The sequence below is a fragment of the Lutra lutra genome, chromosome Y (genome assembly GCF_902655055.1).
Source record: "Lutra lutra chromosome Y, mLutLut1.2, whole genome shotgun sequence".
NCBI lineage: Eukaryota > Metazoa > Chordata > Mammalia > Carnivora > Mustelidae > Lutra > Lutra lutra.
In genome coordinates, this window is record NC_062297.1 from 1,421,377 (window position 1) to 1,448,646 (window position 27,270).

At 37.3% G+C, this 27,270-nt stretch overlaps 1 protein-coding gene and 1 non-coding gene across 3 annotated transcripts in view; one reads left to right on the forward strand and one right to left on the reverse strand.

Annotated features, from left to right (window-relative positions):
- Positions 1 to 27,270, forward strand: part of LOC125092613 (eukaryotic translation initiation factor 2 subunit 3, X-linked-like) — a 41,244-nt gene that overhangs the window by 1,627 nt on the left and 12,347 nt on the right. For both annotated transcript variants that reach the window (XM_047717019.1, XM_047717020.1), the window contains exons 3-9: positions 1,244 to 1,371; positions 1,457 to 1,578; positions 20,214 to 20,308; positions 22,594 to 22,752; positions 24,567 to 24,701; positions 25,178 to 25,272; positions 25,611 to 25,755. In XM_047717019.1, coding sequence (XP_047572975.1) covers positions 1,244 to 1,371; positions 1,457 to 1,578; positions 20,214 to 20,308; positions 22,594 to 22,752; positions 24,567 to 24,701; positions 25,178 to 25,272; positions 25,611 to 25,755 — 879 coding nt within the window. The remainder of the gene's footprint in view (positions 1 to 1,243; positions 1,372 to 1,456; positions 1,579 to 20,213; positions 20,309 to 22,593; positions 22,753 to 24,566; positions 24,702 to 25,177; positions 25,273 to 25,610; positions 25,756 to 27,270) is intronic.
- On the reverse strand, positions 23,462 to 23,566 carry LOC125092638 (U6 spliceosomal RNA). The gene has a single exon (XR_007125025.1). It is a non-coding gene; the product is annotated as a U6 spliceosomal RNA (small nuclear RNA).

The window sequence follows — 27,270 nt, forward strand, 5'->3', positions numbered from 1 at the left end:
AACACAAGATTATTGTTAAAACAGGTCTTCAAAAGTCTTTATATGTTATTATTAAGTAAATATTTTTCTTAATTGGCAGCTTCCTAATTTACAACACAAGTTACTTGGTTGACTCTAAAATTTGGATATTTTAGGGTTTCTACAAATAGTAAAACCTGTTAAAACTCATAGTTATGAAGAACTTGGAAAACATTATACTACTTCTAAAGTATGTTTAATTACCGTAATTAAACAAACACTGTTTTCTGATTTTTATGGGTTCTCTTTTTGTATCTCATTTTTTAAAAAAATATTTTTATTTATTTATTGGACAGAGAGAGGTCACAAGTAGAGAGGCAGGCAGAGAGAGAGGGAAGCAGGCTCCCCGCTGAGCAGAGAGCCCGATGTGGGACTTGATCCCAGGACGCTGAGATCATGACCCGAGCCGAAGGCAGCGGCTTAACCCACTGAGCCACCCAGGCACCCTTGTATCTGATTTTTACGCATACTTACCTCACTAAAAATACTGATAAGTTTTTTTTTTTTAATATTTTATTTATTTATTTGACAGAGAGAGGCCACAGTAGACAGAGGCAGGCAAAGAGAGAGAGAGGGGGGCGCCTGGGTGGCTCAGTGGGTTAAGCCGCTGCCTTCAGCTCAGGTCATGATCCCAGGTCCTGGGTTCGAGCCCCACATCGGGCTTTCTGCTCAGCAGGGAGCCTGCTTCCTCCTCTCTCTCTGCCTGCCTCTCTGCCTACTTGTGATTTCTCTCTGTCAAATAAATAAATAAAATCTTTAAAAAAAAAAAAAAAAGAGAGAGAGAGAGAGGGAAGCAGGCCCCCCGCCGAGCAGAGAGCCCGACTCGGGACTCAATCTCAGGACCCCGAGATCACGACTCGAGCCGAAGGCAGTGACTTAACCCACTGAGCCACCCAGGCACCCCCTGATAAGTTTTTAAGTACACAAAACTTTGTATATTTTTCAATGATTTTTATTTCAAGGAGGTTTTTTTTTTTCCGGATCAACAATACACTTTGCAGCTTATTTTACACATTGAGTGTGTTTGTATACAAGATGGGTATTTAGAAACTTAACTTTGGTCTTGTTTCAGGAAAGTTTTGTATAGAAAGTGTATGTGGAAGGAAAAATTCATTATTGATTATAGATTGGCATATTTATAATGAGTTATGCATTTGGTTTCTCTACACTAAAATATTTGGTATAATTGGATGCATATAGATTAAATTTTTTTGTTTTTTTGTAGGTACAATTGGTCATGTTGCTCATGGAAAATCTACAGTTGTAAAAGCTATTTCTGGAGTTCACACTGTAAGGTTCAAAAATGAACTGGAGAGGAATATTACAATTAAGCTTGGATATGCTAATGCCAAGGTACATAATATGTGCAAGTAGAAACTATTTTTATGTTACTTGTCAAATATGCAGATGGCAATTTCAACCTTTTCATTAATTTCAGATTTATAAACTTGATGATGCAAGTTGTCCTCGGCCAGAATGTTATAGATCCTGTGGCAGTAGTACACCTGATGAGTTTCCTACAGATATTCCAGGGACCAAAGGGAACTTCAAACTAGTCAGGTGATTGTTTTTGTAATAAACATGCTTGTTTGTCTTGTGCTTATTTAAATATGTGATAGAGATATTAAAAAATGATTAAAACCAAAGCTTTTTTTTTTTTTTACAAATTCATATGTAAAGCTTGATACATATGAATTTGTTTTGATACGTAAGATATTTTGAAGAATGTTTTCTAGGTAAGAGTTTATAATATGTAATAATTATTTATAACAGTTTTTGAAATGTATATTATATAATAAGAGATTGAAAGGCTGATATTTAAAATGTAATATGTATGTGCAGATTCTGTAAAGAATTACATGTAAATATGAAACCATTACATTTGGTAGTTTCTTTTTCTGGACTCTTGTTTTCAACATTGTTTCTGTTTCCTACATGGCATATTTTTTTGTTTTTAAGGTAAGCCCTCACCTTTCTACATTAGACTGGCAATCCCAAATGGTTTTTCAAGATGCTAGAGATTTTTCAACAAATTCCTTTTTTGGATGACAGTTCCTATTCTGTAACAGTTGTGTTGTTCTTCCCAAACCAATCTAATTTGTTTCAGATGATCACAGTTTTACATGAAAACTATTAAAAATCTCCCACAGTTTTTAAATATAAATTTTAACATTAAAATTTACAGTCAAAATCTAAGTCCTTAAGTTATATCTTAGTAATTTTTAATGTAAGGATTGTATATATCTAAAATTATAAATCTATGCACATGCAGTCTTCTTACATTTTTTAACAGTTCTCCTGTATTATATTTCTTTCATTTTTAATTTTGATAAGTTTAGTCTTACAGGAAGTTGGGAAGGTGGCAGAGAGAATTCCCTGATCCTTTTTCCCCACAGTTGCATAATTGTATCAAATCAAAGCATAACCTCTAAACAAGGAACTTGATATTGGCATAAAGTGGGTTTGTATGTTCACCATATTTTTCATATATCCATTACTATAATTAGCACTACTTTACATATATAAAACTGGGGATTTTGTTGTGTTTACAACAAAAGGGGTGGTGGTTGTCTTTACAGATGTTTTTTATTGATGTAAAATTATGAAGAGAGATAACTGTACAGATACAGTTCAACTATTTTTGACTAGTGCGTACACCTAAGTAATCAACATTCCAAATAAGACATAGTACATTTCATTCCAAAGAATTCTCCTGTGTTTGGCCCACAATGGTTAATCACTTTCTAAATTTGTATCACCAGAAATTAGTTTTGCTTGTTGTGAGTTCATATGAAAGAGCTGACACTGCATGTACTATTCTGTGGTTAGAGACTCCAATTAACATAATGTTTTTGAGAATATTTTTTGAAAATTTCTTTTGCTGTATGATGAATCAGGAATTTATTTTTTATTATTAACTAGTGTTCCACTGTATGAATAGTTTCTTTATCACTTGTCAGGAAACAAATGAGTTATTTCTGGGTTTTGGCAGTTTTAATAGAGCTGCTATGAATATACATAAGCATGTTTTGGACTAAAATTAAAATACCTGTTCAGTAAATACCTAGGAGTATAGTTGTTGGGATGTGGATTAAGAGTATGTTTAACGGGGCACCTGGGTGGCTCAGTGGGTTAAAGCCTCTGCCTTCAGCTCAGGTCATGATCCCAGGGTCTTGGGATGTAGCCCCGCATCGGGCTTTCTGCTCAGCGGGGAGCCTGCTTCCTCCTCTCTCTCTCTGCCTGCCTCTCTGCCTACTCGTGATCTCTGTCTGTCAAATAAATAAAATCTTTAAAAAAAAAAAAAAAAGTATGTTTAACTTTGTAAGAAAATTCCAAGGAGTTTTCCATAGTTTTGTATGAATTCACATTCTTTACCAAATTTTATGAACATTTCATTTGTCCCACATCTTTCCCAATATGTGATTATTTCATTCTTTAAAACTGTCTTACATATTTAATCTTTAAAATTCTAGAGGGTAAAAGAAGAGCCAAAAAAATAAAGAATAAAAAAAATAAAATTCTAGAGGGTGTAGGATGGTATCTCATTATACTTTTAAATTTTATTTCTCTGATGAATAAGGATACTAATTACCATTTATTTTCATACTTGACATTAATGTCTCCCTTTTTTAAAAAAATTTATATTTTTTTTTTATTATGTTGTTAGTCACCATATAGTACCTCATTAATTTTTGGTGTAGTGTTCCAAGATTCATTGTTCATGCCTCCCTTGAGTAAATTTGAACTCAAATTTATCGGTTTTGTTCATTTTTTTTTATTCATTTTTTTATTATTTTATTTTATATATATATATGATATATATATAAATATTAAAGATTTTATTTATTTATTTGACAGAGATTACAAGTAGGCAGAGAGGCAGGTAGAGAGAGAGGAGGAAGCGGGCTTCCCGCTGGGCAGAGAGCCTGATGCAGAGCTCAATCCCAGGACCCTGGGATCATGAACTGAGCCGAAGGCAGAGGTTTAACCTACTGAGCCACCCAGGTGCCCCCATTTTTTTTTTTTTTTAGAATGAAACTTCTTATTTTTTATCTTTCAACTGTAAGATTTTCTTAATACCTTCTCAATAGAAATCACCACACATGCAAATACTTTCTTCCATATGTAATTTCCTTTTCCTATTCACAGTGATTTTTAATGTGCAGAAGTTTCCCATTGTGATGAAGTCTGATTATTTTAAGAAAAGGTTTTTTGCATTCTCTTTAAGTCATCTTTTCCATCATAAGACAGGTTAAATATTCTCCTGTTACTCTTTTATGTCTAGATGCTTTATAGATTATTTTTGTCTTTAGTTCTATAAAATATTTCAAATTGATTTTCATATATAAGGCTTGGGATTTTTTCCCATATAATTATAAACTTGTTCCAATATGAGTTGTTGAAAACTCTTTTATTTCTATCATTCCATTTCCTTAGTATTTATATTCATGTGTGAATCTTTTTCTGGACACTACTCTTTTTTGGTGAATTATTTGTGATTATAATAATGACATAATATCTTGAATATTGTAATCTTATTTCTTTTCAATTTTTTATTTAAATACAACTATATAACATATACAATATTATTAGTATTACAGGTAGAATTCAGTGATTCATCAGTCTTACATAACACCCACTGCTCATTACGTCACTTAATACCCTTCACCCAGTTACCACATCCTTTCACCCACCTCCCCTCCAGCAACCTTCAGTTTGTTTCCTAGAGTTAAGAGTTTTTTATGGGGGTTGTCTGGGTGGCTCAGGTTGAGTGTCTGCTTTTGGCTCAGCTTATGATCCTGGGCTTCTGGGATCAAGTCCTGCATTGGGCTCCCTGCTTAGTGGGAGTTTGTTTCTCCCTCTTCCTTCTCCCTTTATCCCTCCCCCTGCTCATGCTTGCTCTCTGACAAGTAAATAAATATATTTTTTTAAACAGTCTTATCATTTGTCTCCCTCTCTGTTTTTGTCATCTTATTTTCCCCTCCCTTCCTCTATGCTCCTGTTTTGTTTCTTAAGTTCCACATATGAGATCATTTGATCATTGTCTTTCTCTGATTTGACTTATTTCACTTAGCATAATACTGTCTACTTCGGGGGCACCTGGGTGGCTCAGTGGGTTAAAGCCTCTGCCTTTGGCTCAGGTCATGATCCCAGGGTCCTGGGATCGAGCCCCGCATCGGGCTCTCTGCTCAGCAGAGAGTCTGCTTCCTCCTATCTCTCTCTGCCTGCTTGTGATCTCTGTCAAATAAATACAATCTTTTAAAAAAAAAATACTGTCTACTTCGATCCATGTAATTGCAAATGGCGACATTTCATCCTTTCTGATGGCTGAGTGGTAGTCCATTGTGTATGTATGTCTTTATTCATTTGTCAATGGACATCTGGGTTCTTAACACAGTTTGCCTTTTGTGGCCATTGCTGCTATAAACATAGGGGTGCAGGTGCCCCTTCAGATCACTATATCTGTATCTTTGGAGAAAATACCCAGTAGGGTAACTGCTGGGTCATAGGGTAGCTCTATTTTTTCTATAGGGTATCTCTATTTTTCTATTTTTAATGTCTTGAGAAACCTACATACTGTTTCCCAGAATGGCTGCACCAACTTGCATGCATTTCCATCAACAGTGTAGGAGGGTTCCCCTTTCTCTGCATCACCTCCAGCATTTGTTTTTTTGCTGTCTTGTTAATTTTCACCACTCTAGCTGGTGTGTAAGGTGGTATCTCATTGTGGTTCTGATATGAATTTCCATAATGCTGAGTGATACTGAACATTTTTTCATGTGTCAGTTGGCCATTTGTATGTCTTTGCAGAAATGTCTTAATGTCTTCTGCCCATTTCTTAGGACTGAGTTATTTGTTCTTTGGGTGTTGAGTTTGATAAGTTCTTTATAGATTTTGGGTACTAGCCTTTATTTGCAAATATCTTCTGATTGGTTTTGTTGACTGTTATATTTGTTGTGCAAAAGCTTTTTATCTTGATGAAATCCCAAAACTTCATTTTGCCTCTGTTTCCCTTGCCTTTGGAGACATGTCTAGCAAGAAGTTGCTGCAGCCAAGGCTGCAGAGGTTTCTGCCTGTGTTCTCCTCTAGGATTTTGATGGATTCCTGTCTCGCAATTAGGTCCTGTATGGTATAAGAAAATGGCCCAGTTTCATTCTTCTGCGTGTGGCTTTCCATTTTCCAAACACCATTTGTTGAAGAGACTGTCTTTAACATTGGATATTCTTTCCTGCATTGTACATCCCTTTGGCTGTTTGGGGTCTTTTATGGCTCCATACAAATTTTAGGATTATTGTTCCAGCTCTGTGAAAAATATTGATGGTATTTTGATAGGGTTTGCATTACGATAAAAATTGCTCTAGGAGGCGTAGACATTTTAACAATATTTGTTCTTCCCAATTCATGAGCATGGAACATTTTTCCATTTCTTTGTGTCGTTCTCAATTTCTTTCATGACTGTTGTATAGTTTTCTGAGTATAGATCTTTTGGCTCTTTGGTTAGGTTTATTCCTAGGTATCTTATGGTTTTGGGTGCAATTGTAAATGGGATCGACTCCTTAATTTCTCTTTCTTCTGCCTTGCTGTTGGTGTATAGAAATGCAACTGATTTCTGTGCATTGATTTTATATCTTGACACTTTACTGAATTCCTGTATGAGTTCCAACAGTTTGGGAGTAAAGTCTTTCAGGTTTTCCACATAAAGTACCATATCACCTGTGAAGAATGAGAATTTGACTGTCAATTCAGATGCATTTTACTTATTTTTGTTGCATGATTGCTGAGGCTAGGACTTCTAGTACTGTGTTGAACAACAGTGGTTAGAGTGGGCGTCACTTTCCTGTTCCTGAACTTAAGGAAGAAGCTCTCAGTTTTTCCCCATTGAAAATGATGTTTACTGTGGACTTTTCATAAATGGCTTTTATGATACTGGTGTATGCTCATCACACATCATCATATACCTGTATCCTTACACTGTAAAGAGTTTTAATGAAGAAAAAATCTTGTACTTTGTCAAATGCTTTTTCTGCATCTATCAAACGGATCATATGGTACTTGTCCTTTCTTTAATTAATGTAGTGTATCACATTGATTGACTTGCAGATGTTGAACCGACTTTGCAGTCCAGGAATGAATCCCACTTGGTCATGATGAATAATCCTTTTATTATACTGTTGGATCATATTGGCTAGGATCTTGTTCAGTGTTTTGGCATCCATGTTCTTCAGAAATAATTGGTCTGTAATACTCCTTTTTGGTGGGATTTTTGGTTTTAGGATAAGGTAATTCTGGCATCATAGAAGGAGTTTGGAAGTTTTCCTTCCATTTCTATTTTTGAAACAGCTTCAGATGAATAGATATGATTTCTTTTTTTTTTTTTAAGATTTTATTTATTTATTTGACAGATAGAGATCACAAGTAGGCAGAGAGGCAGGCGGGGGGGGGGGAAGCAGGCTCCTCGCTGAGCAGAGAGCCCGATGTGGGGCTCGATCCCAGGACCCTGAGATCATGACCTGAGCTGAAGGCAGAGGCTTAACCCACTGAGCCACCCAGGACCCCAGATATGATTTCTTTGAATATTGGTAGAATTTAGGAAAACTGTCTGACCCTGGACTCCTTTTTGTGGAAAATTTTTTATTATTTTGTCATTTTTTTCCTTGCTGGCAGTGAGTCTGTTCGTTTTCTATTTCTTCCTGGTTCAGTTTTGGTAGTTTATATGTCTCTAGGAATGCATCCATTTCTTCCAGATTGTCTAATTTGCTTTCATATAGTTGCTTATAATGTGTTCTTATAATTGTTTGTATTTCATTGGTGTTGGTTGTGATTTCTCCTCTTTCATTCATGATTTTATTAATTTAGGTCCTTTCTCTTTTCTTTTTGATAAGTCTGGCCCAGGGTTTATTGGTCTTATTAATTCTTTCAAAGAACCAGCTCCTAGTTTCGTTGATTTGTTCTATTCTTTTGGTTTCTTTTTTTTTTTTTTTTTAAGATTTTATTTATTTATTTGACAGAGAGAGAGAGATCACAAGCAGGCAGAGAGGCAGGCAGAGAGAGAGAGGGGAAGTAGGCTTCCCGCTGAGCAGAGAGCCCGATGTGGGACTCGATCCCAGGACCCTGAGACCATGACCTGAGCTGAAGGCAGAGGCTTAACCCACTGAGCCATCCAGGCTCCATTCTTTTGGTTTCTATTTCATTGATTTCTGCTCTAATCTTGATCATTTCTCTTCTCCTGTTGGGTTTAGGCTTTCTGTGCTGCTCTTTCTCCAGCTCTTTTAAGTGTGGGGTTGCTACATACTTTCCTCTTAGGACTGCCTTTGCTAAGTCCGGAAGGGTTTGAATGGTTGTGTTTTCATTTTCGTTTGCTTCCATGAATTTGTTAAATTCTTCTTTAACTTCCTGGCTGACCCATTCATTCTTTAGCATGATGCTCTTTAGTGTACATGTATTTAGTTCTTTCCAAATTTCCTCATATGATTGAGTTCCAGTTTCAAAGCATTGTGGTCTGAAAATATACTGGGAATGATCCCAGTCTTTTGGTACCAGCAGAGACCTGATTTGTGACCCACTATGTGATATATTCTGGAGAATGTTCCATGTGCACTCAAGAGAATTGTATATTCTGGTGCTTTATAAAGAAATAGTCCGGGGCGCCTGGGTGGCTCAGCGGGTTAAAGCCTCTGCCTTCGGCTCAGGTCATGATCCCAGGGTCCTGGGATCGAGCCCCACATTGGTCTCTCCGCTTGGCAGGGAGCCTGCTTCCCCCCCCCCCCCCCCCGCCTGTCTCTCTGCCTACTTGTGATCTCTGTCTGTCAAATAAATAAATAAAATCTTAAAAAAAAAAAAAAGAAAAGAAATACTCTGACTATATCTGTTAAGTTTATCTGATCCAGTGCGTCATTCAAAGCCCTTGTTTCCTTATTAATCTTATGCTTAGATGATCTGTCCTTTGCTGTGAGTGGGGTGTTAAATTCCCCTCCTATTATTGTATTATTATCAATGTGTTTCTTTAATTTTGTTGTTAATTGGTTTATACACTAGTTCCCATGTGTTCACATGTTCCCATGTAAGGGGCATAAATATTTACCATCATTAGATCTTATTGGATAGCCTATTTAATTTTGATATAGTGTCCTTCATTTCTTATTATAGTCTTTGGTATAAAATCTAGTTTACTGATGTAAGGATTGCCATCCCAGTTTTCTTTTGATATCCATTCACATTATAAATAGTTGCTCACCCTCTCACTTTGAACCTGGATATGTCTTTGGGTCTAAAGTGAGTCTCTTGCAGACAGCATATCAATGGCTCTTGTCTTTTTATCCAGTCTGATACCATGTGCCTTGTTATTGGAGTATTGAGCTCATTTATATTCGGAGTAACCATTGAAAGATAGAAATTTAATGTCATTGTATTACCTGTGAAGTCACTATTTCTTTGTATTGTTTCTGTTCTTTTCAGATACTTGGTACTTTTGGTCTCTCTCATCACTTAAAGAATCTCTTCTAGTATTTCTTGCAGGGCTGCTCTAGTGTTCCCAAATTCCTTACTTGTTCGTGGCAATTCTGGACCTCTCCTTCTCTTTGGAATGATAGCCTTGCTGGATCAAGTATCTTTGGCTGCAGACGTTTCCCATTTATAACAGTGAGTCTATAATGCCAGTCCTGGGGCACCTGGGTGCTTGTCAGTTAAGCAGCTGCCTTCGGCTCAGTTCATGATCCCACACTCATGGGATCAGGCCCCACTTTGGGCTCTCTGCTCAGCAGCAAGCCTGCTTCTCCCTTGCTCTCTGCCTGCCTCTCTGCCTACTTGTGCTGTCTCTCTGTCAAGTAAATAAAATCTTAAAAAAAAATAAAATGCCAGTCCTTTCCTGGCCTGCCAGGTTTTGTGGACAAGTCTGCTGCCGATCATCTGTGTCTACCCTTGTTAGTTCAGGACCTGGTCCCCTGAGCTGCTTTCAGTGTTTTGTCTTTGTCTCTGAAATTTGCAAGCTTCAATATTCTATGTTGGGGCATTGACATACCAGTATTGATTTTGGGGGAGGTTTTCTGTGCTTCCTGGACTTGAGTACCTGCCCAGATCATGGAAGTTCTCAGCTACAAATTCCTCTTCTGGGATCCCAGTAATTTTAATAATGTTTTGCTTTATGTTAACACTTATCTCTCAGATTCCCCCCTCATGATCTAATAGCTGCTTCTCTTTCCTTTTCTCAGTTCTTTTTTTTTTTTTTTTAAGATTTTATTTATCCACTTGACAGAGAGAGAGATCACACGCAGGCAGAGAGAGAGGATGATGCAGGCTCCCCGCTGAACAGAGAGCCCGATGTGGGCCTCGATCCCAGGACCCTGGGATCATGACCTGAGCTGAAGGCAGAGGCTTTAACCCACTGAGCCACCCAGGCACCCTTTTTTCTCAGTTCTTTATTCTCCATCATTTTGTCTTCTTTATCACTAATTCTCTCTTCTTCCTCATTTATCCTAGTAGTTAGAGACTCCATTTTATATTGCATCTCAGTAATGGCATTTTTTTAAAAATGCTCTAATCTTTTTTTTTTCTTTAAGATTTTATTTATTTATTTGACAGTGAGATAGAGCACAAGCAAGGGGAGTAGGCAGAGGAAGAAACAGGCTTCCCACCAAGCAGGAAGCCCAAAATGGTGCTCAATCCTAGGACGCTGGGAATGTCACCCGAGCCAAAGGCAGCCACCCAATGACTGAGCCACCCAAGCGCACCAGTAATGGCATTTTTTATTTCAACCTGATTAGACTTTAGTTCTTTTATTTCTCCAGAAAGGGTTTCTTTAGTGTTTCTGTGCTCTTTTCAAGACCAGCTAGTGTCTTTATAATCATTATTCTGGACTCTAGTCCCCACATCATACTTATGTCCCTGTTGATTAGATCCCTGGCAGTCAGTATTGTTTCTTGTTTTCTCTTTTGAGGTGAGTTTTTCCACCTTGTCATTCTGTCCAGAGAATTATAGATGAATAAGAGAACAGAGCCCTAAAATGGCAATAATGACTCCAGAGAAATATACACTAAACAAATCAGGAGAAACCCAAAACCACAAAAAAAAAAAAAAAATTTTTTTTTTTTAAAAAGGATAATATAATCAGACAGGTGAACAGAATAGAGCAATAGGGACACCTGGGTGGCTCAGATGGTTAGGTGTCTGCCTTTGGCTCGGGACATGATATCAGGTCCCACGTGGGCAGGGGGCAGTGGTCCCTGCGCAGCAGAGAGTCTGCTCCTCCCTCTCCCTGCTGCTGCTACTGCTTGTGCACTCACTCTGTCTGTCAAATAAATAAATAAAATCTAAAAAAAAAAAAGATTCAGAAAACTGGCAGCATCACGTTACCTGCTTTCAAGCTTTACTACAAAGCTGTGATCGCCAAGACAGCATAGTACTGGCATAAAAACAGACACACAGACCAGTGGAACAGAGTAGAGAGCTGAGATATGGACCCTCAAATCTATGGTCAAATAATCTTCGACAAAACAGGAAAAAATATACAGTGGAAAAAAGTCTCTTCAATAAATGGTGCTGGGAAAGAATATAAAGAAGAAAGAATACATAAAGAAGAGTGAAACTCGACCATTCTCTTACACCGTACACAAAGATAAACTCGAAATGGATAAAAGACCTCCACGTGAGAAAGGAATCCATCAGAATCCTAGAGGAGAACATAGGCAGTAATATCTTCGATATCAGCCACAGCAACTTCTTTCAAGATACGTCTCCTAAGGCAAAGGAAACAAAAGCAAAAATGAACTTTTGGGACTTTGTCAAGATCAAAAGCTTCTGCACAGCAAAGGAAACAGTCAACAAAACAAAGAGGCAACCCACGGAATGGGAGAAGATATTTGCAAATGACAGTACAAAGGTTGATGTCCAGAATCTATAAAGAACTTCTTAAACTCAACACTCACAAAACAGAAAATCATATCAAAAAATGGGCAGAAGATATGAACAGACACTTCTCCAATGAAGACATACAAATGGCTATCAGACACATGAAAAAATGTTCATCATCACTAGCCATCAGGGAGATTCAAATGAAAACCACAATGAGATACCACCTTACACCAGTTAGAATGGCCAAAATTAGCAAGGCAGGAAACAACGTGTGTTGGAGAGGATGTGGAGAAAGGGGAACCCTCTGACACTATTGGTGGGAATGCAAGTTGGTGCAGCCACTTTGGACAACAGTGTGGAGATTCCTCAAGAAATTAAAAATAGAGCTTCCCTATGACCCTGCAATTGCACTACTGGGGATTAACCCCAAAGGTACAGATGTAGTGAAAAGAAGGGCCATCTGTACCCCAGTGTTCATAGCAGCAATGGCCACGGTTGCCAAACTGTGGAAAAAACCAAGATGCCCTTCAACAGACGAATGGATAAGGAAGATGTGATCCATATACACGATGGAGTATGATGCCTCCATCAGAAAGGATGAATACCCAGCTTTTGTAGCAACATGGATGGGACTGGAAGAGATTATGCTGAGTGAAATAAGTCAAGCAGAGAGAGTCAATTATCATATGGTTTCACTTATTTGTGGAGCATAACAAATAACATTGAGGACAAGGGGAGATGGAGACAAAAGGGAGTTGAGGGAAATTGGAAGGGGAGGTGAACCATGAGAGACTATGGACTCTGAAAAACAACCTGAGGGTTTTGAAGGGGCGGGCGGTAGGAGGTTGGGGGAGCGAGGTGGTGGGTATTAGGGAGGGCACATATTGCATGGAGCACTGGATGTGGTGCAAAAACAATGAATACTGTTACGCTGAAAAGAAATTTTAAAAAAATTTACATTAAAAAAAAACAAGAATATAATCAGACATGTGAACAGAGCAGAGCAATATGGTAGATTGTGGGTGTATTTTGGTCTGTTAGAAGAAACTACATCACATAATTGTAAAGAAAGAAAAACAAAAAAAATATTGTAAAGAAAGAAAAATAAAATGAAATTCAGTAAAAGGATAGAATGTAACTGTAAAGTAGAAAATTTGAAGACTTTAAGAAAAATTGAGAATATAATCAGACAGGTGAACAGATTAGAGCAATACACTAGAATCTGGGTATTAGAAACTACATCCCAGAATTGTAAAGAAAGGAAAGCTTGGATGTATATAAAAGTAATATTACATACAAAGAAATATACAGTTACAGTATGTAACTGTAAAGGTGAAAATGATAAAAGACTTAATGATTTGATAACATAAGAAATTGGTTGTAAAGGAAAAAGAGAAAAAATTAAAATTGAAATCATGCAGGGTCATCCCTCATCAGAGCAGACTTCTAAAAATTCCAATTTTGTGCTCATCTGCTGTTCAACTTTCCTGTAGCTGGCTGATGGAGGCTCACTTCCCGCTTCAGTCTATCTTCCCATATATCCTGTCAGATTCACTAGATAAAACTAATAAAAAACTATTTTCTTTGTCTTACTGCATTAGCTAGGACTTCCATTATGTTCAAAAGCAAGGGTGAGAGGGGACATCTTCATCTTTTCCTAATCTTGGTTGAAAACATTCTGTTTCTCACCATTAATTATGATGTTAACTGTGGGATTTTGTAAGTAATCTCTGTTAATTTGAAAAGTGCATCCTTTATTTCTAGTTTGGTAAGAGTTTTTTGTAATGAATTGTTGGATTCAGTTAAATGCTTTTCCTGCATTTGCTGATAAAATCGTATGTTTTTTTTCTTCTTTAACCTGTTGATGGTAAGAATTACATTATTTGTTTTCTTTTCTTTTTTTTTTTTTTTTTTAAAGATTTTATTTATTTGACAGAAATCCCAAGCCAGCAGAGAAGCAGGCAGAGGGCAGGGGTGTGGGGGTGGGAAGCAGGCTCCCCGTGGAGCAGAGAGCCCTATGTGGAGCTCGATCACAGGACCCTGAGATCATGACCTGAGCCGAAGGCAAAGGCTCTAACCCACTGAGCCACCCAGGTGCCGCACATTAGTTGTTTTCAAATGTTGAACCAGCCTTGCATACCCAGATTAAATAATATCATACTTAAATGTTTGGTAGAATCCACAGTGAGCGCCTGTTTTTTTCTGGTACTTTCTGTTTTGGAAGAATAATGATTGATTTCATTTCTGTAATTGATTTAGACCTGTTTGCATTGTCTTTTTCTTGTGTGAATTTGTCAGGTTGTGTCTTTCCAGGAATTGGTTCCTTTCATCCAGAATATCAAATTGATAGGCATAAAGTTGTTGATAGTATTCAGTTTTTTTCAATTATGCATAGGGGTCTTTGTGATAAGCCATCTTTCATTTCTGGTATTTGTCATTTGTATACTCCTTTTTTTTTTAGCTAGAGGCTGCTTTTATTGATATGTGCAAAGAACCACCTTTTTTGTTTTATAAGTTTATTTCTGTTGATTTCCTATTTCCAATTTTGTTGAGCTAGCGTACCTTTTTAATGCTAAATAGTATTCTGTCATGTGCATGCAGCAGTGTTAGCCATTCACCTATTATAAAACATTTTGAGGGTACCTGGCTGGCTCAGTTGATGGAGCATGCATGGCTCTTGATCTTGGGATTCTGAGTTCGAGCCCCACTGGGTGTAGACATTACTTAAATAAATAAATATATATTTTTTAAATTTTGGTTGCTTGTTCGGGCACCTGGGTGGCTCAGTGGGTTAAGCCTCTGCCTTCTGATCAGGTCATGATCTCTCGGGGTCCTGGGATCGAGCCCCACATCAGGCTCTCTGCTCAGCGGGGAGCCTGCTTCCTCCTCTCTCTCTCTGTCTGCCTCTCTGCCTACTTGTGATCTCTGCCTGTCAAATAAATAAATAAAATCTTAAAAAAAAATAGAATTTTGGTTGCTTCTAGTTTGGGGCAGTGAAATCAAAAAGCTGCTAAGAACAGTTATGTACAGGTTTTACACAGATGTACGTTTTCTTTTCTCTGGGACATATGCCTAAGTAAGTGATTACTGAGTTACAGTGGTGTTTGCTTAGTTTTCTTAAAACATACTGACCTATCTTTCTAGAGTATCTACTGTTTTAAATTTCTACCAATGGTATATAAGAAATCTACTTTCTTATCCTCATCAATATGTGTGATTGGGGCTTTTTTTTTAAGGTCTTCCAAGTTTTTATTTAAATTCAAGTTGGGTAACATATAATATAGTATTGGTTTCAGTGGTGGAATTTAGTGATTCATCAGTTGCTTATAACACCCACTGCGTATTATATCCCGTGATCTCCTTGCTAATGCATCACACAATTACCCCATCTCCTCACCCACCTCCCCTACAGCAGCGCTGTTTATTCTCTATTGTTCTGAGTCCCTTGTGATTTTTTTTTCCCTCTCTGTTTTTTGGGGTTTTTCTTAAGATTTTATTTATTTATTAGAGAGAGAGAGAGACAGCAGGAGGGGGCAAGGGGCACAGAACAGAAAAGGGGGCAGAAGGAGAGGGAGAAGCAGATTCCTTGCTGAGCATCATCCATTTGGGACTCAATCTAAGACCCTGGGATCATAACCTGTGCCGAAATCAGATGCTTAATGACTGAGCCACCCAGGCCCTTCCCTCTCTGTTTTTATCTTACTTTACTTTTCCTTCTCTTCTTATACATTCTTTTTTTTTTTTTTTTTAAGATTCCATTTGACAGAGATCACAACTAGGCAGAGAGGCAGGCAAAGAGGGATAGAAGAGGAAGCAGGCTTGCCACTGAGCAGCGAGCCCGATGTGGGGCTCGAACCCAGGACCCTGGGATCATGACCTAAGTGGAAGGCAGAGGCTTTAACCCACTGAGCTACCCAGGCGCCCCCATTATGTTTTGTTTCTTAAGTTCCACATGAGTGAAATCATATATTTGTCTTTCTCTGACTGACTTATCTAGCTTTGCATAGTCTCTTTCTTGCTCCATCCAAATCATTGCAAAAGCAAGATTTCATTGTTTTGATGCCTAAGGCTATTTCTTATTTTAGCTGTTATAATAGGTTATAGTGAACTTGCATTTCCCTAATGGCTACGGTTGAACTAAATGACAATGAAAGATAACAAAATTTGTGGTATTTTCCTAAGCAGTGCTTTGGGAGAGAGATTGATAGCACCAAAAGCTTACATTAGAACAGAGTGAAATCTCAGATTTATAATTAATCTCACAGCTTAAGATACAAGAAAAAGGAGAGTGAAATTAATTCAAAGCAGGCAGAGAGGAAACAATGAAATTAAAAACAAATATGGTGGAGAGAATCAATGAAATAAAAAGTGATTTTTAAAACAGGTCTAGAAATTAACAAAGCTTTAGCAAGACTGAGAAAAGAAGAAGACTAAAGGCACAAGTTAGGGGCGCCTGGGTGGCTCAGTGGGTTGAGCCGCTGCCTTCGGCTCAGGTCATGATCCCAGGTCCTGGGTTCGAGCCCCACATCGGGCTTTCTGCTCAGCAGGGAGCCTGCTTCCTCCTCTCTCTCTGCCTGCCTCTCTGCTTACTTGTGATTTCTCTCTGTCAAATAAATAAATAAAATCTTTTTAAAAAAAATAAATAAAGGCACAAGTTACTGATTTCAAGAATGATCCTGTAGGTATAAGTCAAAACCCTGGCAATATCAAAATAGAGACTATTATATGCACCTTTACATAAATAAGAGAACAGAGATAAGATCATGAATGTCTTGAGCATTGCAGACTGTTAGAAGTCACCTGGTTTGAATTACTTAGATTGAATATCCCACAGATAATATGTAAGTTGAAGTTATATTTGAAAAACTTGAGAAAGGGGACACCTGGGTGGCTCAGTTGATTAAGCATCTGCCTTCAGCTCAAGTCATGATCTTAGGGTCCTGGATCCAGTCCCACATTGGGCTTCTTGCTTACTGGGGAGCCTGCTTCTCCTTCTGCCTGCTGTACCCCCTGCTCATGCTCTCTCCCTCTGACAAATAAAACCTTGAAAGAAAATTTTAAAAAAACATGAGGTGTTTAGTTCTAGGTGGTTTTGGTGCAGTATTCTACTGTACATTAAATAAAAAGTAAAGTGAATTCTGTACACTAGAAGAGGATAGGGTAGGACAAGCAACTGTTTGTAAATGCAGTACTACCCCAATGCCAAATCAAAGAGAGTATAAAAAGAGAAAAGAAAAAAAACTGCAAGTCTAGTATTCTAAATGTATATAGGCACAACCGTTACTTACATTTAGCACATAAAATTGGGAAATATGTAGAAGACTTAAGTAGCATGACAAAATAGGTGTTCATTTTAGGGGATAGCCAGGCCAATTTAGTATTTGCAAAGTATTCAGTGATATTCTCCTTATCAGTAGACTAAGAAGAAAAGTTCTATGTTCATATAAATTGATGAGGAAAAAATTCAACTTGATAACTAGGAATGCAAATTTCTTCATCTTGATAAAGAACTGCTACAACAAACCTCATGTGAAAAATGGGATAAGACTGAATGTTTCACATTAAGTTCAGTAATAATGAATGCAAAGATACCTTCTCTCACCATTTTTATTATGCATGATACTAGAAGTTGTGATATAAGGCAAGAAAATGTAATAAAAGACATAGACATTGGAAAGAAAAAAACTTTCTTCATTGGCAGTTGACACCATTTATATGCATAGAATTTCCCAGGGTATCTAAAAAAAACTTAACCAAGGTGGCAGGATATAAGATTAACTTAACAAAACTTTTATTTCTTGGGGCGCCTGGGTGGCTTAGTGGGTTAAGGCCTCTGCCTTTGGCTCAGGTCATAATCTCGGGGTCCTGGGATTGAGCCCCACGTTAGGTCTCTGCTCAGTAGGGAGCCTGCTTCCCCCTCTCTCTCTGCCTGCTTCTCTGCCTACTTGTGATCTCTCTGTGTCAAATAAAGTCTTAAAAAAATTTTTTTAAATTTTTCTTTACTAGCAATGAATGCATATGTGAAATTTAAAATATTCTCAGTCCCTTAGAAAGATGAAATACTTAAATGTAAAATTAATTGTAAAACACCAAGGGCACTTAAGTGAAAATTGCGTAGCTCTGAAAGAAATAAGGTGTAAATGAATATTCCATGTCATAGATTATAATACTTACCAGAGTGAAGATGCTATTTTTTGCTCAAATTTATCTATTGCTGGTGAAGGCAGAGCTAAATAAGTGGAATACAGTTAGAGATCCGAGAAATAGATTCATGCAAATACTCTAAGTGATTTTTTTTTTTTTTTTTTTTTTTTTTTTTTAGATTTTATTTATTTGACAGAGAGAGAGAGAGAGAGAGAGAGAGAGATCACAAGCAGGTAGAGAGCCAGGCAGAGAGAGAGGGGAGGAAGCAGGCTCCCTGCGGAGCAGAGAGCCCAATGCGGGGCTCGATCCCAGGACCCTGAGATCATGACCTCAGCCGAAGGCAGAGGCTTAACCCACTGAGCCACCCAGGCGCCCCTTGATTTTTTTTTTTTTACAAAGATAGATTCAGTGGATTATAGACTTTTCAATAAATAGTACTAGAGCAGTTCAATGTCTGTAGTCAAAAAAAAAAAAAAAAGAGTCTATTCTTAAACCAGACACCTGTTATTCAAGTTGTACACTTCAGGGTGCCTGGCCAACTCAGTGGAGTATTTAACTCATGATTTCATGGTCATAAGTTTGATCCCCACATTGGGCATAGATTACTTTTAAAAAATTAAATTAAACCACAAAAATGTATACTTTATATTCAACATTTGTGTATATTCACATTTTCAGTACATGCTCAAAATTTACATACACTTGAGTCTTAAATGGATCAGAAAATTCTTAAAAGGAAACAGTCAAAATTGTTTAAGACTTAGGACTAGGGGTGTTTTTAGATATGCTAATGTGTAATTCATAAAAAAGAAAGGTTGGAATATTTCAGATCATCAAACTTAAAAATAATTGCTCTGCAAAAGATCTATTAAGAGGATCAAAAGAAAAGCTACTGACGTTTACATTAGTTCTTGAACAGCATGAATATAAATTGCCAGACTCTGTTTGCACATGGTTTTTTTCAATAAGTACAATACTGTGTTTTCCTTTTAATTTTCCTAATAACACAGTAGAAATACAGAATATAAGATGTGTACAAACTCTGTGTTAATTCACTGTTCATGTTACTGGTAAAGCTTATAGTCAACAGTAGGCTATTAGTTAAATTTTGGGAGAGTGAATTTGTACACAGATTTTCAGCTATGCGGGAGAATTGGCACACCAATCTTGCATTTCTTTTTCTTTCTTTTTTTTTTTTTTTTTAATATTTTATTTATTTATTTGACAGACAGAGACCGCAAGTAGGCAGAGAGGCAGGCAGAGAGAGGAGGAAGCAGGCTCCCCGCTGAGCAAAGCTCCATCCCGGGACCCTGGGATTTGACCTGAGCCGAAGGCAGAGGCTTTAACGCACCAAGCCACCCAGGCACCCCCAATCCTGCATTTCTCAAGGATCAACTGTTTGCAAATCATATGTCTAATAAGAGACTAGAGGACATAAAGAACTTTCAGAAACTCAACAGTTAAAAACAAATGATGCCTCTCAAATTCCTCATGTCAGAGAGATCATTTGAGAGGCAAGGCGGGGGTCATCGCAGGTAGGGAAGGACAAAATGAAACAAGATGTGATTGGGAGGGAGACAAACCATAAGAGACTCTTAATCTCAGGAAACCGAGGGTTGCTGGAGGGCAGGGGGAGAGGAATGGGGTGTCTGGGTCATGGACATTGGGGAGGGTATGTGCTATGGTGAGTGCTGTGAAATGTGTGAGCCTGATGATTCACAGACCTGTACCCCTGGGGCAAATAATACACTATATGTTAATTTTTAAAAATAAATCAAAATAAAATAAAAAACAAATGATGCATCTAGAAAATGAAAAAGACATGAAGAGCATATATGGAAGGCAAATAAACACATCACTTATATGTCATTAAGTTTGGCTTTCGTATCATATTTCCAGTATATATTATATATATATAAAGTCTATATTTTCCTCACTTTCATATTTATCTTTGGGTGTTTTCCTGAGTTTATTTGAGCCTTGTTTTGGGGTAAGGTCTATCTGTAACTAGTTTTACCTGCTTTGTAATGACATTTCATCATTTTAATTTCAGCTGGCAATCTCATTTCAAAATTCTGGAACCATCAGGTTTTGAAGCCACTTTGCAACAAGAATAATTATTTTTGAAGTGATTTAACTGTTAGAAGGCAGTGACTTGAATGTTCAAATATTAATCCTAAATCTGATTGTTTCTTGATTATTAGACATGTTTCCTTTGTTGACTGTCCGGGCCATGATATTTTGATGGCTACTATGCTGAATGGTGCAGCAGTAATGGATGCAGCTCTTCTGCTGATAGGTAAATAATAACAAAATTGGTTTGACAAATCCCTTTGGAACCAATCCCATTTGGAATATTTAAAGGGGATCTAGTGCCTTTAGTGGCCATAAATGGGAACTAGCAGGTCAACCAAATTAACATCCATGTGTGCCAATATGAAAAAATATCAAGCAAGATGAACCTGGGGCTATTATCTAGTGACAGTTCTTATGGTAGTATGCCCTTCACCCCCAAAAACTCATTTCTAAGTGAACAGTGCTTTCTTCTTACTATTGTTTTATTTAGAGTTTTTCATATAAAAGTATGCTAGGTTGAAAGAGGGTATTTTTTAATGTCTCTGGATTGTCTGTGGTGTTATTGAATAGTGGTTTTTTAGATATGACTCTTACATGAAATGCTGACATAGGGCCTGCATAGAGGTTTTCAAAGTAAGGTTTTGCTTTCTTCCCTGGGTGAACTGTCAAGAGGTTTTGTGACTAGAGGCTACATGGAGTTTCAGGCCAAATATAAAGTTAAAGAGGTGTTTCCATCCAAGATTCCCTTTAGTTCTGACACCAAATGAAAGTCGGAAAGTTCCTGAACCATCTTTAGGTTGATAGTTTATTAGACTCCTATCTCATTGAAAGCTGTTATACTAAACACTTAAAATTTATTATAGGAGAGGGATGCATATTAAGGTGAGTCAAAGAGAGAGACATGTAGGTCATAGTCCAAAAGGGTTTCAACCTTGAAATTTCCATTGTCCTTTCTCTGGAAGCAGAGGTTATTTTCTCAGCACTATTTATAACATTAATCACGAAATATTACAAACCAAGGGAAATTGCCTGAGTTTTTGTGTCAGAAATTTTTACTGAGGTGCCATTAAGTAAGCTTAAGTAACAAATTGCCCTTGTGGTTGGTTTGAGTCTCTAGATCTACTGAGACCTCATGTTCCCAATACCTCCGCCTAAATCGAGCTTTTTCTGGCATAGCCAGCATCTAAGATTATCAACTTTGGAACCCTACCCTAAGATTTGATGTAGTCCACCCCAAACCTAAATAAGGACACTCTTACCAGGAATGATAGGTTTTATTTTCAAAAAGTCCAACACAAAGACCAATTTGTACAAGGCCAAATGCTTTCCTACACAGGAGTATACCTTTCAAGGAGTTTGGTACAAGGCATTTAATATCACAACTTGGGGAAGATAATCATTGGGTTACTAAAAATTATGTGGTTTATAATGTGTAGTTGATAGTTTTCCTTTTTCTTATTAATAGCCATATCTGCTAACTGTTGCTATATAGCAAAGTACCTCAAAACCTAGCAGCTTAGAATAACAGATATTTAATCATTATTTATGTGAACAGAGTTTTGTTGTCTCTAGCTAAAGAACTCAAAATTTATAGTAATTTCTCAGCGGGAGCTGGAGTTATATCAAGACGTCTGGGGCTAAAGAATCTGATTTTAAGTTCACTCAGACCACACTTTCTCCTCAAGTGGGCCTTTCCATAAGTTGTCCAGTTGTCCTCATGATATTTCACCTGTTTTTTTTTCCCCAAGTTGGAAGCCAGAGTCCTTGTGATCTAACTTAAGAAGTGATATTGCATCACTTCTGAAATTTTCTTTGTTATTAGATGGCTTTCCAGTATTTAAAGGGAAGAATTTTACAAGGGTGTGACTGTGAGATCCTGGGGATTACTGGGAGCCATCTTTGTGATTGTCTTCTTTAGGCTTGGATAATTATAATTTGTAGACTGCATTAAGCTACTTTCCTTCTTAACTGTTCTCCAGATTGGGTCAGAATATCCCAACTGGATAGAACCAGAGGGATATATGTTACGTCTGAGTAAAAGCCATAAGACTTTGAAAGAGGTCGAATTTGTTAAATTCCAAGGACTGTGCTTGGGAAAAGGGTTTAAAAGGTGGAGAGAATCCACAGAAATCGGTTGTGAAGTTTAAACAGGGTCTCACAGCGTCACCTGAGTGGGTCAGTCATTGGGACTTTGCCTTCGGCTCAGATCATGGTCCCAGGGTGGTGGGATGGAGCCCCACATCGGGCTCCCTGCCTAGCTGGAAGCCTGGTTCTCCCTCTCCCACTCCCCTGCTTATGTTCCCTCTCTTTCTGTATCTCTCTCTGTCAAATAAATAAAGTCTTTAAAAAATAATAAAAAATAAACAAAGTAAACAGGGCCTCACAGAGATACTTGGCAATGGTATAAGGAATTTGGTTTGAATGAGACATCCAGAAGTTTCTTTATTGGATGCCAACTAATTCTTATGACTCATTTTGTTTGTTTTTTATTCTTTATCATCAATTTAGCTGGTAATGAATCTTGTCCTCAACCTCAGACTTCTGAACATCTGGCTGCCATAGAAATAATGAAACTGAAACATATTTTGATTCTGCAAAATAAAATTGACTTGGTAAAAGAGAGTCAAGCTAAAGAACAGTATGAACAGATACTTGCATTTGTGCAAGGTAAGATGCTATGATATTAAATAAACATGTGAGTTACTTTGAGAGTCATTTAACCAAATCTTTTTTTTTTTTTAAGATTTTATTTATTTATTTGTCAGAGAGAGAGAGAGATCACAAGTAGGCCGAGAGGCAGGCAGAAGCAGAGGGAGAAGCAGGTTCCCTGCCAAGCAAGGAGCCCGATGTGGGACTTGATCCCAGGATGCTGGGATCGTGACCTGAGCCAAAGGCAGCTGCTTAAACAACTGAGCCACCCAGGCATCCCATTAACACAGAAATCTTAATGTAATTATCAAAAATGAAGTGAATTGATGAGTTATAAGCCTCTTTATCTGCCCATTACTTAATACTTTTATTGCTTTTAGCCATCTGATAGAAGCACTGAAATTTTTCTGAATTTGATTAAAGTGCATGTCAGCCAGAAAAGAAGTTCTAGTCTGTAAATGTTACCAATTGGCTGGGGGGGGGGGGTGTTTTGAGAAGTAAATACTTTAAAAAAATTTTGGAGGGGGGGCACCTTGGGTGACTGAGTCATTTAAGCAAATCTTCCTCACATCATGATTCCAGAGTCCTCGGATCGAGTCCCACATTGGACTCCCTCCTCAGTGGGAAATATGCTTCTCCCTCTCTCTGCTTGCTTATGCTCTCTTTCACTTATTCTCTCTCTCAAATAAATCTTTTTTAAAAAATTTTAGCAATATAATATTATAATAAAAATATGAAACACTTTGTGAATTTGGGTTTCATCTTTGCATATGGGGCCATACTAATCTTCTCTATATCAATAAAATTTTAGCACATATGCTACTGCCAACACCACCACCAATCATATGTTTTAAAAAAATCTTTTTCCAGGGAGCCTGGGTGGCTCAATCAGTTAAGCATCTGCCTTTGGCTTAGATCGTGATCTTGGGGTCTTGGAACGAGCCCCTCATCAGACTCCTTGCTCATGGGAGAATCACCTTCTCCCTCTGCTGCTTCCCCACTTTGTACTCTCTCTCTCTACCTGTTGAATAAATAAATTTTTGAAAACTAATAATAAAAAAAAAAAAACTTGGGGCGCCTGGGTGGCTCAGTGGGTTAAAGCCTCTGCCTTCGGCTTGGGTCCTGATTCCAGGGTCCTGGGATCGAGCCCCGCATCAGGCTCTCTGTTCAGCAGGGAGCCTGCTTCCTCCTCTCTCTGCCTGCCTCTCTGCCTACTTGCGATCTCTGTCTGTCAAATAAATAAATAAGATCTTATAAAAATAAAATAAAATAAAAACTCTTCCTAATGATAGTAAAATGAGTGAAACTATCTTTTTTATTTCTTCGTTTATGTTCTAATTATTCTGACTTTGTTTCTTCTCATTGAGTATCTATTTCTAGAATTAGACCCAACAGTGATTTTTTTAATCTTCATAGTGGCCCTTTCACTAAAACTTAGTTTTTATTTGGAGCAAGACATGATGTATCTTTTTGATATTTGGTTCTTTGTCTTTTTTACTTGTTAAGAAACTCTGTCTATAGTAGCCAAATTATGCAGGTAATTTTATCCTTTTCAAATTCTAATTTAATTTAATAATTTTTCACCTACAGGGCATAGTACTGAATTTTAGAGGGGGGAAAAACAAAATATTGTGGATGTTTCTAAACAGAATGATCACAATCACTTTTCAGCCTTTTGGCTAAGATCAGTTTAATCAGAATGATTAATTCTTGTTAATGACATTTGTATAGGGGTGTTTGATACCTATTTTAGTGATCATAATTTTTTATCTAATGTATACAACAATTTCTAGAAAACTGTCAAATTTTGGTATTTTGGGTTTGTCAAATAGGTACAGTAGCAGAAGGAGCTCCTATTATTCCAATTTCTGCTCAGCTGAAATATAATATCGAAGTTGTCTGTGAGTATATTGTAAAGAAAATTCCAGTACCTCTAAGAGACTTTACTTCAGAACCCCGACTTATTGGTAAGAACTTAACCTGCTGGCTTTTATTGACCCTACCTTTTCATATGGTTGTTTTGCCCTTCCTTCAAATATGCTAACGTTATGAGGTGTAATGAGTTCCTGGAGTTATGACTTCAGTGTGTGAATCATTAAGGTGAGGGTTGTCCATAAGTTAGCCTATAAAAGTCATCCTTTCACAGAATCCTACAGAAACAGTGTTATGTTCCTTTATAATAGTTATGTTGTACTTCATAGGGAAAGCATAAATATATCACTTACTGATCAGGTTAATTTCATTCTCCATTATACGTAAAACTGCAGTGGTGATTGGAATAATAATATTTTCCTATAATATTTTTCTACCAAGTCAGCTCTGAGATATAGATTTCAAGCAGCTACTGCTGTACAAAACACTAACTTGAGTAAGTATTTCTTCTAATTAAAATAACAGGATGAGCTTTATGGTTTCTTTCCTTTCTTCCTTATCATCTTCACAGTTATTAGGTCTTTTGATGTCAACAAACCTGGCTGTGAGGTTGATGACCTTAAAGGTGGTGTGGCTGGTGGCAGCATATTAAAAGGAGTATTAAAGGTAAACTAAATTGTAAATTTTTGTTTCTTAAATGGAAAAAAATATATGGTTAAACAAAATCTAAAAATGTTAGAAATATATATTTTTTACTACTTTGTACTTTAAATATGTCTGGTGTGAATCATAGCTTTCTTATATGTAATTGGTTAATTGAGTGGTTATTAGCTTTCTAACTTCTGCATTTTTAAGTTTTTTGTCCTTCTGGAGTAATACTGAAATTATTGTTGGAATACATGCCTTTTCAGTTTAGCAGTCTATCAGTTAGGACTGTTTACACATAAATGGTAATTGTGTTGTCTGAAAATTTTTAATTACTCTATTTAATTACTCTCTTTTAGGTGGGCCAGGAGATAGAAGTCAGACCTGGTATTGTTTCCAAAGATAGTGAAGGAAAACTCATGTGTAAACCAATCTTTTCCAAAATTGTGTCACTTTTTGCAGAACACAATGATCTTCAGTATGCTGCTCCAGGGGGACTTATTGGTAAGAATTTTCATTTCGTCTAAAAGCTGTTATTAGTGGTTAGTCAAAGTACTATGTCAAGTGCATTATCTGGAGGTATATGTCTCTGATTAGATATTTAAACTCAATGTGGAAAAGCAGGTTATGCAAGTATATAGGTAGTTTAGTTAGTGATTTTATTTTTTACTTCTTTATTTATTTTAATGATTTTATTTATTTATTTGACAGAGAGAGACAGCAAGAGAGGGAGCGCAAGCAGGGGGAGTGGGAGAGGGAGAAGCAGGCTCTCCACTGAGTAGAGAGCCTGAGGCAGAACTCGATCCCAGGACCCTGGGATGAAGACCTGAGCCGAAGGTGGACACTTAACAACTGAGCCACCCAGGTGCCCCAAAATCTGGGATTTTTTTTCCTTTTATTTATTTTTTATTTCTTTAAAATTAATTATTTTTAACTCTTGTATAGTTAACTCTATGTATAGTTAACATACAGTGTTATCTTAGCTTCAGGTATACATTGTAGTCTTATACATTACTCAGTAATTCATCATGATAAGTGTTCTCTTGTTCCCCTTCAGCTTAATTAATACCCACCTACCTCCCCTCTGGTAACTATTAGTTTATTCTCTAGAATTAAGAATCTCTTTCTTTTTTGTTCTCTTTTTCTTGTTCATTTGTTTTATTTCTTACATTCCACATATGAGTGAAGGCAAATGCTGTTTGTCTTCTCTAATTTATTTCACCTAGCAGAACCTGTAGATCCATTCATGCTGTTGCAAATGACAAGATTTCATTCTTTTTTATGGCTGCTATTCCATTTTATATATACACATTTTTTTTATTCATTTAATAGATGGATATGGGCTGCTTCATATTTTGCTTATTTAAAATAATGGTGCAGTAAACGTGGATGCATGTCTGTTTAAATTAGTGTTTTCATATTCTTAGGGTAAATACCCAGTAGTGAAATTGCTGAATTATGTGGTGTTTCTATTTTTAACTTTCTGAGGAACCTCCGTACTATTTTCCAGAGTGGCTATACCAGTTTACATTTCTACCAACAGTGTAAGAGGGTTTCCTTTTCTCTGATGCTTCCCAATACCTATTTTTTAAATTTTAGCCATCTTTTTAAAAAAGATTTTATTTATTTATTCGAGAGACAGAGAGCATAAGCAGGGGGGCGGGGTGGGAGATGGAGAAGCAGACTTCCCACTGAACAGGGAGCCCAATGTGGGGCTCTATCCCAGGACCCTGAGGTCATGAACTGAGCTGAAAGCAGACGCTTGATTGACTAAGCCAGCCAGGCACTGCTGATTTTAGCCATCCTTTTTTTTTTTTTTTAAGATTTTATTTGACAGAGAAATCATAAATAGACAGAGGCAGGCAGAGAGACAGGGGGAAGCAGGCTCCTTGCTGAGCATAGAGCTCCATGGATGGCTCGATCCCAAGACCCTGAGACCATGACCTGAGTCCAAGGCAGCGGCCTAACTCTCTAAGCCACCCAGGCACCCATGATTTTAGCCATCTTGACAGGGTGAGG